The sequence below is a fragment of the Malaya genurostris genome, chromosome 2 (genome assembly GCF_030247185.1).
Source record: "Malaya genurostris strain Urasoe2022 chromosome 2, Malgen_1.1, whole genome shotgun sequence".
NCBI classification, from domain to species: Eukaryota; Metazoa; Arthropoda; class Insecta; order Diptera; family Culicidae; genus Malaya; species Malaya genurostris.
Window position 1 is genome coordinate 322180009 of NC_080571.1, and position 11079 is coordinate 322191087.

The following is an 11079-nucleotide window of genomic DNA, read 5'->3' on the forward strand; positions in this document are numbered from 1 at the left end:
CCGACTTTAGACTGAAAATATTGTCTTCTGCGGACATTCTCTCTGTCCCGCATAGCGTTTTGGCTACATGTGCAGCCATGGCCGCCAAACGGCTACCAAAATTGATTCAGTGACGGTTGTCAAATCCAATTTGACAGAACAAAGTCGCCTGTACCCGTATAGCGTTTTGGCTACCTGGGCAGCCATGGCCACCAGACGGCTACCTTCTTCTTCTTCTTCTATCTGTTCGAAACTGACAGCTGTCAGCTTCAGTTTGTTTGGCCCAGTGACTCAGACTATATGGCCAGTAAATCATTGATCCCAGCGGATTTTTACCGATGCAAACGGGAATTATTGTTTACAGTTTCAATTTAGTTTGTTTTATGAAATCGATTACTTCTTTTTACATTTCCATATTTTTAGATTTGTATAGTTCAGTGAGATTCAAATATTTTTGTTTGAAATGGAAATCGAACCAAAGGTGGCTATACTTCGGACACTGAAAAATTATGTGCTCTGACGTCTCCGGCATTTCGCAGATTTCGCAATCCTCGTCGTCAGCAATTTTCATCCTTGCTAACCAAAACTTAGAAAAGTTGTGACCAGTCATCAATCGATTTGTCAGTCGTATGTCACACCCCTTCATGTTTTTCCGGTAATACCACGGTTCTGTTGAAAATTCTGGACAGATTTGGTGAAAGCACTTTCCCTTCTCCAGGGAGTATTCTTGATACCATTGATTGGAGTCTATTTGAGTTTGTGCGTTTTGCTTGTACAGTGCGTCCTTTAAGAACAGTTTATTACAATAGCTTGGTGTATTTTCGAATAAACCCCCTTTTGCTAATTTGTCTGCTATCTCGTTTCCTTCGATTGTTATGTGACTTGGAATCCACTGAATAGCAACACCATACTGTTGGGAAATTTTAAGTATTTCTGTTATGATTGAGGCGCCTACTTTTTCTTCTATTGCATATTCAAGCATTAGATATGCCGATTTTGAATCGGTGTATACAACACAGTCCTGCAGTTCTGTTTGTTGGATGATTGATAGAGCTATTCTGATTGCTGTTATTTCAGCTGACGTAATGCTCACTTCATTTTCTAATTTATAGCAGAATTTTCTTTTACGACGGCTACCAAAATTGATTCAGTGACGGTTGTCAAATCCAATTTGACAAAACAAAGTCGCCTGTATCTAAGTTAGCCGAGCGTTTTTATCTTCTCAGCTTCGCTGAAAATGTCAAAGATTTCAATGTAAAACAATCCTGGTGGATACGGTTGTATCGTTTGAGTTGTATATCTGGCAGCGGTGAGGCAGTCGGTCACCAGAATGTCTGTCAGCCTTATTTTTCCAGCTGGCAGCGTTTTGTCAGCCATCTGGCAGCCATGCGTATGCGGGTATCTAAGTTAGCCGAGCGTTTTCATCTTCTCACCTTCACTAAAATGTCAAAGATTTCAATGTGGAAAAATCCTGGTGGATACGGTTGTATCGTTTGAGTTGGATATCTGGCAGCGGTGAGGCAGTCGTTCACCAGAATGTCATGCGTATGCGGGGCAGCGCTGCCAACTATACCGATTTCTCGGTATTTATACCGATATTTTGATTTGATACAGGAATACAAATATGCTCTCTCAAAATACCGATATTTCAATTTTCATACAGATAAATACCGATTTTCAGTTTTTGTGTTGGATTCCATAGGGGTAAACCAGGTCGAGCGAGCTTTTTTTTGGTCGCAAAATCAGTTTCCGCACTAAATCGATGTTTGATTTTTCGAGAAAGATATTGTACAGATAGATTTTTCCGCCAAATACAGATTTTTGGAAAAAAACAGTTGACAGCACTGATGCGGGGTTAGATGGAAAGCACATAATGTTTAGTAAGTCACAGGAAGCGTGTGGGTTCGATTTTATAATTTTCGACTTGAGAGAAGGAATCCCAAACAAACGTCAAATTTCGGAGTTTTCATATTCCAGCGGCTTTTCCAAGAAGGGCGAATCTTACAAAAGTATAAATAATTCGAGTTTCTCCTTTCTACTAATAAATGCTTCAAAATCCAGCAATTTTGCTTAAAAATTGGAATTCTACAAAACGAGCGAAGCTGTCATGCCATTTGTTTTCGTAACTTGCGCCGTCCGTGTTCCGTAGGGCGAACTTTCAATTGCTAGAAAGGAAGGGCGAAACTTTATCCTTTTCGTTTTTTTAGATGGTGTCCGAAATTTTCACTACTGGAAATAATAAATGAAATCGAAAAATGCGTGAGAGCGTAATGTTATTATTCACACAGGGTGACAGGATACATTAAAGCAAACAAATCGAAAAAATGTGAAACTCTTTTTATGTTGATTTATTCAGTGGATGTAGGATGAAATTAAAAACATTTACAATCATTTTAAAGATAAACCAACAATTCATCGACATCAAAAATTGGTCTGGAATTTAAACCTAAGCTGAAATATTCATCGATGTTTTTCTTCATTTGCTGTCATTGTTAGTTTCGCCCTCCTTTGAAGAACAGCTGATTTTGAGAGAGTGAAATTGCGTGTGATTGCAGTACATGAGAGTAGTGGGAATCAAAATATTTTGACTAGCCTGTGCAAATGCATTATAAGCCTGGTGTTTTTCTATTTCGTCATTCATCAGTGCAGTTTATTGTTATGTCGCGTAAGCGTAAGAGCTTTACATGAGAAAAATATGTTGTGAATTGTTAAATTGATCATTCCGTCGAGCTCAATGTTAGTGAAAACGATAATGAGTGCTCAATACTAACATTTTCAAGTAATTTACGAGTGTGAAAGTTAAATTTATATCGGGCAATCAATAAAACAAACCTTGTGAAAACGAAAGCGAAGGTGCATATAATCATGGTGGACACCTAACCTAAGGAAAAACATCCTTTTTAGGTTTCTTTTGTAACGTTTTCGAGGAGAAGTATGTGCATTTCTAAACTACACGGCTTCTGTTCCCAGTGGCGAAGCTGGATCCGGCCTCTGTTGATTGTGACGTACGTGCTATTTGTCATAATCGTTGTCCCGTTGCTGATCATCAACTCGGTTAAGGATGGCTTCACTCGCAAAGATCAGCTCATTCTCATCGGCGGACTTTTTGTCATTTCGGCATTGCCAATCTCAATCTGGCAAATTACACAACACATCGTGCATTTTACGAAGCCAATTTTGCAGAAACACATTATCAGGTAGGAAATTGTTTTTCAGTGAAATCGTCGAGACTTGTAGCGGTTTCGACTGGATTAGTTTTCAAGCGAAAACGACATAACTACACTATTCCAGAAACTAGCTCGTCGTAAATAATCTCATATATAATAAGTTCATGTGCGTAACATTTGATGCGAGGAAAGTTAAAATGTTCGGTAGATTACATTATCATATGTTTTCGCTGATTAATGTGCCATTGAAATGCAGGTTCTTTACGATTTTTTAATGCGACGATCAACTCGTGCATAAACGTTATCTCTTTCTCTCTCTCAACCAAGATTAAATTACGTTGCGCTCGTAAATGTCTGGACTGTTTTCCATTCCCCTTCGTCGTGGGTGTTGTCTTAGCATGCATCTTATCTCGTGGGAGCTAAGTTTTCAAGCTGGTAACATAATCTTGCACTTGAAACTGTACTCCAATGTGAATAGTACTTTGGTATGTTTGTTTCGTAGATGTGATTGTGACTCGGTAATGAACTGATCATCAGTAACTTATATTGAATGAAGGTCAGACAGCAACATTTTAAAATATTCACCTCGAAACAAGATTTAGTAATTTTCTTTTTCAACTCAGGTACAGTGGTTTAACTTGTACTATAGGTGGTAGTACAATTTAGACTGTTATTGAATTGCACTGAAAGAATTTACCGGCCACAAGCTGAATGGTTTTTGCTTCATCCGATCTCCATAACGATTTTCAGATGGTTTTAATAAATCGGCCATTCCCCTCTGCCAAAAATAAATTGATTTGTATGAATATCATTGAAAATTTTTTTGAAGCACATACACTTATAAATTGAATGAATCCAAAATGTAGATGATTTTCGTTTCAAAATTAATCATCACAGCAGCCATATAGGAAATACTATTCATTTTGTAGTGCGTATGATGTTCGTACATATAATCGCATACCATAAACCGAATGAATTTAATCTACACCAATCGTCGGATGATATTAATAAGATTTTCATGTAGTTTTATGTATTACGGAGTCCTTGTAATGCGGATGATATTAAGATGAATTAAAATTGAAATTATACAGCTGGAAATGAAAATAAATTAAAATGCAAATGACCTACAATTAAAAAAAGTTTTAAGTATGCTTCACTTCCATTTTTTAACATTTCTATAACAGTTGAATTTTTTTACAATTGCATTGGAGTTCAATGAGTATGAATAAGAACTGGTCAAAGTGTCGAAAAGGTATCACAGTATATGGATATTTTTCAAAATCGATGAACTGATATGTAAGTGCTTCTAACAAAGGTGGAAATGATCAGATTTGATAAGAAAAATATGACGAAGAATGTCCCACACACTTTCGTCAACCAAGATGTTGGAACGGGTTTTGGCGTATACTATAGTTTACAAAAATTGATAAGATTATTCGCAAGAGTGTTTTGGGCTGGCACCGCAGGATGTCTAATAAAACTATGAAATATTGTACGAATAATAAAGTTTGGGAAATTTCAATTTATTTTATTAAAATAGTAACAAAATCATTAAAAAAAAGTTAATTTAATGAATAGAATTTGTTGAAGCTGCAATTTGTTTTCATTTAATGGATTTAGATTTTTTAAAAACATTTTCACTGAATTAATAAAAACTATAACATTGAAAGAAGAAGTATTTATTTAACAAAAATAAAAATATATTTGTTCAAATTTAAATATGGTTTATTTTTGCATACGTGTTATTATAATTATAATTAATATATTTTAAACCAATCAGCACTATCACCCGATTCATCTGGAACGCTTTGCTTCTAACCATTACGACGACAGTTTTTTCAAGTTTTGATCTGCTTTTCGAAGTTGGTCGTATTTTTGCTGTTGATAAAACGGTTCATAATAATCGAATGATTTATTGCCGAATTTATGTAAATCCACTTACACTGATTGCACCAGAAAATACCGAGCGTGCTATTTTTCTTTGAAATAAATTCCGAACTGTAAAACATGTCGCAACATTGGTCGTACGTATGCGGATCAAAGATAGTTTCTTCTGGCTTCTTGCCATTGACTAAAATAACTGAAAGACAATTGGTTGAATAGTTGATAATGTCTCAAGAAACTTACCTTCCCACTCCATGGTAGTAAAAATAATATATTTAATGAGGCACTCTGCTTTAGTTTTAAGATGCCGAGAGCAAGGTTTTCACATATACCACTTAGACACCTGAGACAATGCTGCAGAGAAACCATAAGATTTATTGTTACATATTCATTGAAACTTTTCCATTGAACATAAGTAGACATTTCAATATTCTGTATAAACTATGCTGGAGTCGGTTGAGTTTTCGTACTAATTTTCGTCAGTGTATTCAATGGATTGTACACAAACTTTTTACAATGAGGTTGTTAAGTATCGTAATAACTAATGTAGGTTGTTAAGTATCGTAATAATTAAAAGCTTAATTTTTTCCCTCAAAAATTTTTCGGAAAAGAATCAAGTGTACAGTTTGAATAAATTCATCATTTAGCAGCAGAAACTAACATAAGAAAAACATATTGCACAGTGGAAAATATATTTTGTCATCAAAATACAATAAATAGTATTTAACCGAATAGTTCCGATTGAGAATGACTTATTTCCGCTGTGGAATTGGTTGGTCAAATGAAAAATACCATGGTTTGTTAATATAAGAAAATGTAAGAAAACTTTAAAGTTGAAAGTATCAATTTCATATAAATTATCGTTTGCTGTGAGATACACGACTTTTCCGTTTCCATTCATATGCAATTTATATTACTGTTGAAAACCGTTATAACCTTTTCAAACGATTTCACAATAAATTCATTTAAGCGAAGTGAAATTTGGATAAAGTAAAAACGTCCAGCACTTCTATTTATTTTTGTTATTTTTTTCTCAGAATACTTTGGATGGTGCCTATTTATGCTTTGAATGCGGTAAGCTATTTTGAATATCCGATCGTTTTTCGCTATACTTAGCTTATCAAACTCATTCCGTTCTAGTGGCTGTGCTTGATCTTTCCGGAACATTCAATTTACATGGACAGTATTCGAGAGTGCTATGAAGCGTACGTAATATACAACTTTATGAAATATCTGCTGAACTACCTGAACCTGGAGATGGATCTGGAGCGCACGCTGGAGTACAAGGATCCGGTGAAGCATTTCTTTCCCTTATGCTGTTTGACTCCATGGCCGCCGGGACGGGAATTTGTACACAACTGCAAACATGGCATCTTACAGTACACCGTGGTACGACCAATAACAACCTTTGTGGCTTAGTGAGTATTTATTTTTTCTTTTGCTCGCGATGATCGTTTCTACAGTTTGGAACTATATTTCACAGCATTTGCGAGGTTAACGGTGTCTACGGGGAAGGACTGTTCGAAACAGATGTGGCATTTCTGTACATAGTTTTCATCAACAATTGTTCTCAATTTATCGCCATGTACTGCCTGATGCTGTTCTACAAGGCTAACAAGGACGAGTTGAAACCGATGCAACCTATCTGCAAATTTCTTTGCATTAAAACAGTGATATTCTTCTCGTTTTTGTAAGTTTTTATCTTGGATATTCGTAGTTTAAATGTTCGTGCTAATTCGTTAATGTTTGTTCTCTCAGCCAAGGGGTGATCATCTACATGTTAGTGTATTTCGGATTCATCACCGATATTTTTGGTTCGGAAAAATCCGATGATCCCAAGCTACTATCCTCAAAGTTGCAAAATTTTCTGATTTGTATTGAGATGTTCTTGGCAGCTCTGGCTCATCACTACAGTTTTTCTCATCAACCATACGAAATGAATATTCCATTCCATAGCATGAGTAGTGGTTTCGGTAGTAGTATAAATGGAAATAGCAATACATCGTGGTACAGTGCGTTGCTGAACATGCTGGACATGTCGGATGTTCATCAGGACGTCAGTGAACATTTTGGTGTGATGGGAAGCTCGTTGAGCCGGCGGTTACGGGGTAGAACAACTTATCAAACCCCCCGAGGAGGCAGTGGACTGTGTGACATCGGGGGAGGCTCGGAACGTGAGTACTTGGTACCGACAATGGGTGGTAATGCCTCGAGTAGTTCTAGTGCAGGTCACTGTTATCAAAGCGGAATTAATCAGTTGAGCAGTCAGATGTACTCAAACGTTCCTAAGTCATCGCAATACCGCTACGGAACGCTGGACAGTGGTATTAGCATAGTAAAACCAAAGATGGATAAACTCGTGGAGACACCCCACGAAGGGGCTCCCAAAGCCACCAGCAATTTCAGTCAGTATCAAAAAAATTTCATGCTGACAAGCGCGTCAAGCAATGACAATTTGAACTCTATTAAAAGTGAAGTCACCACTTCCAGCGGTTCCAATCAGAAAACTGTTGCCAATACTGCCAGTGAGCGATCATCGGTAAACACGACGAACAATACGGCATCCACGTCGGAATCCAATCTAAGGAAATCGGAGAGCAACAACAGCGATTGGCTGAGCACACCTGACGAAGATCTGGGAATTGACGTGAAAGGACTGGGCAACGATCGGATCAACTATCAACCGGATCGGCGAGCGTGAATATATCAAATTTAGGTAAATTTTATACTAGTGATTCCTACATGTAATAACACTGCGATCAAGTAACTCATTTCTACGAATTAGCATAATTTATCAGCGAATGCCAAATGATGGTGAAAAAGTATAGTTTACAAATTTTAGTCAATATTTATAATATATTTAGTTTTGCTGCAGGTTACTGTAAATAAACGAAAAGTAGATGTCGGTTGATTTACCTGTATTGTATCTAACTAATTAGGATAACAGTTTTCTTAGGATTCGTTTGCATAATTTTCAATTAGACTGTTACAATCACAATAAATGAAGCTAGTAATGAAGTACTGCCATCGATTTTGGTTGTGTCAATTGAAAGTATCAGCTATTTATCCTAAAATAATAGAATAAATCGACGTTGCTTGCATCTTTATTGGAAATCCAGATAAAGGCACGAAGAAAAAAATCATCTAGTAGAGACACTTCTGTAACGATTTTCAAAGTGTTATCAGATACTGTGACACAAAAAAATGCTAGATGTTTATGTATAGGTGTGCAATTGTATCAAAAAGATCTCTGCTACATTAACTTAAACACAATATTTACTTTACACTATGGATTTATTTTCCTCTTGAATGCATTGCGTTATCGGTATTCATGTCACCATAAGTCAACAGTACTAGCCACAAGCCCAGATACATTACATTGTATTGGCCGAAAACTGTTGGAGGTTAAAAATAGTGACCGAAATACAAATAAGTATACGTACATTGATGGAGTGGAATAAAAGGGAAACAAATCCCTAGTGTTTAATAAATACATTCTGGAAAAAAACGAACAAAAGTTAAATTGGAATCTAAAAGCAGGTAGTCCAAGTGAAAGGCACCCTACTCAAAATTCAATGCCGTGATACTTATTTACGCCTAATGTATAACATTATATTGTTCATCACGAAATTTGACAGATCAATTTTTGTGATTGGCAAATGCAAATATGTAGCATTGTCTCATATGGACGGAATAAAAATGGAAATCTCAAGAAACTTCGACAGCTACTGTTAAGAACGATTATTTTACACAGTGCATTAACGAGATATTTATATTTAACCTATAGCTGAAAAAACCTCACGAAAACTATAAGAAATTTTAAATATTTTCATGATTTCCTCAAATCTGGATTTTTGTTAGATGACGGGTTAAAAGCAAGCTCGATCTAGTTAAAAGAAAAGAAAAAGACGTATCCTGAAAAGATATCGTGAATGGGGTCAACAAATCGCTAAATATATTTATTTTTTCCCAAGATTGATTTGATAACAAATTTTAAAGAAACGGTCGCTTTATCGAATTTGGTACATATATCTATTACAGAATGGCTGCTTGGAATATATGTAGAACGAATAATAAAAAACTATCTATAATGTTTAATTGTGTCCGTGAAAGAGTATCACTTCCTAGTTTTGCTTCAAAAATTTCAATGGAACAAAATACTGGCAATAAATCTCAAATCTCCCTTTACTTGATCGATTCACTGGCTCGCTGTACTTCTGTTTTTTTTGTTCCTATCGGATCCGATTCAATAACCATTTGCACTGGGCTTTTTACCGTTATTTTCATAATATTCCCAGTAGGGTGGGACAAGATTTTATGAAAAAAAAAATGAAAAGGTTTATTTTCTCACTCCACCAAACTTTTCGTTTTTCTTTAAGGTCCCATAAGAACTATGCAAAATTTTAGCTCAATCGGAGGAACTATATTTTCGCGCCCGGGGTTTAAAGTTAAAAGTGTGGAGAAACTGACTATTTTTCAACCAGAATTCGTCTGGAGATCCTATAGACTCTAAAGCTCAGTAATTACCTTACCTAACATCTATAGTCCTGGGGTGTTCTTAGCTGTATCAAGCACACGTCTTCACATAACTCGGTCCATGGTTGCTCGTCGCCAGCCGCTCAAGGCACGGATGCTTCGTAGATCCACTTGATCGATCCACCTTGCTCGCTCCGCTCCTCTTCTTCTTGTCCCAGCCAGATTAGATTCAAGAACCGTTTCCACTGGACTGTCGTCCGGCATCCTAATGACAAGACCAACCCATCGTAGCCGTTAGATGTTCACCCCGATTCTGCAATCCGACGGATTTGTGATACGAACGAATCTACACTTTCGTTCGAGTTCGAATTTTGCATTCTTTATTCCGATCGACTTGTATGATTCGTTCGGGAACACTTGAAATTTCGAACACTAACTATCAAAGCTGTCAACACTACTTACACGTTTTATAATATTTATATTATTCATATATTAGTAAATGGCCAATTTCGTGATGGCTTTTTCTGGGTCCAAAGTTCGCTCGATTCCTTGCCAAAATACGTCTCTGAATTTCTGCTGGTGTCATTATCGGCGGTTACCAGTGAGCCCAAAAACACAAACTCATCAACCACCTCGGTATCGTCATCGTCAATCAACATTCGTGGTAGCAGAGCAGCTTCCTCTCATGTATTTTGTTTTCAACGAATTTCTAGCCAGTCCTATGCGGCTACGTGTCACAATATTAACGTCGTCAGCTAAGCCAAAAAATTGTACGGACTTTCGGATGATCGTGCCCCTCGTGTCGATCCTCGCTCTTCGAATCACACATTCCAAGGCAATATTGAACAAGATACAAGAGAGTCCATCACCTTGACGTAGCCCTCTCCGAGATTCCATCACCTTGACGTAGCCCTCTCCGAGATTCGAAGGGACTCGAGAGCGTCCCAGAAACTCAGACGTAGCACATCACTCTATCCATCGTTGCTTTGACCAATCGCATCAGTTTATCCGGGAAACCGTATTCGTGCATCATCTGCCATAGCAGTTCTTGATCGATTGTGTCGTATGCCGCTTTGAAGTCAATGAATAGGTGATGCGTGGGAAAGTTGTATTCACGACACTTCTGGAGTATTTGTCTTGACACGAATATGTGATCCGTAGTGGCACGGGCTCCAGTAAATCCCGCTTGGTACGGCCCTGCGAATTCCTTAGCTATTGGTGATAGACGACGGCAAAGGATTTAGGAGAATACCTTGTAGGCGGTTCAGCAATGTGATTGCGCGGTAATTGAAACAATCTAGCTTATCACCCTTTTTGTAAATGGTATACATACCACTCCTTCCATCCATTCCTGCGGTAGAATCTCCTCCTCCCAAATCTTAGAAATCATCCAGTACAGTGCTCTAGCCAGTGTCTCTCCTCCATGTTTGAGCTCGCCTGGAAACTGGTCATTGCCGCGATTTTGTTGTTCCTCAGCTTGCCGATCTCCTTACTTATCTCCGACAGATCAGGTGCTAGGAATCTGTCGTCGGCTGAGCGTGCACCCAGAAGGTTACCACTGATATCTCTGCAC

General features: G+C 37.5%; 1 protein-coding gene across 2 annotated transcripts; it reads left to right on the top strand.

Moving 5' to 3' along the window:
- Nucleotides 1-2518: 2518 nt before the first annotated feature.
- Nucleotides 2519-9114, top strand: LOC131431314 (transmembrane protein 184C). Of its 2 annotated transcripts, XM_058596945.1 has the most exons (6): nt 2519-2883; nt 2950-3176; nt 6068-6104; nt 6171-6448; nt 6514-6720; nt 6789-9114. In XM_058596945.1, the coding sequence occupies exons 3-6, from the start codon at nt 6078-6080 to the stop codon at nt 7729-7731; spliced, it is 1455 nt and encodes a 484-aa protein (XP_058452928.1). In that variant the 5' UTR covers nt 2519-2883; nt 2950-3176; nt 6068-6077; the 3' UTR covers nt 7732-9114. The 2 variants fall into 2 exon arrangements, with proteins under 2 accessions (XP_058452928.1, XP_058452927.1); XM_058596944.1 differs by having other exon boundaries at nt 2519-3176.
- The last annotated feature ends 1965 nt before the right edge of the window (nt 9115-11079 follow it).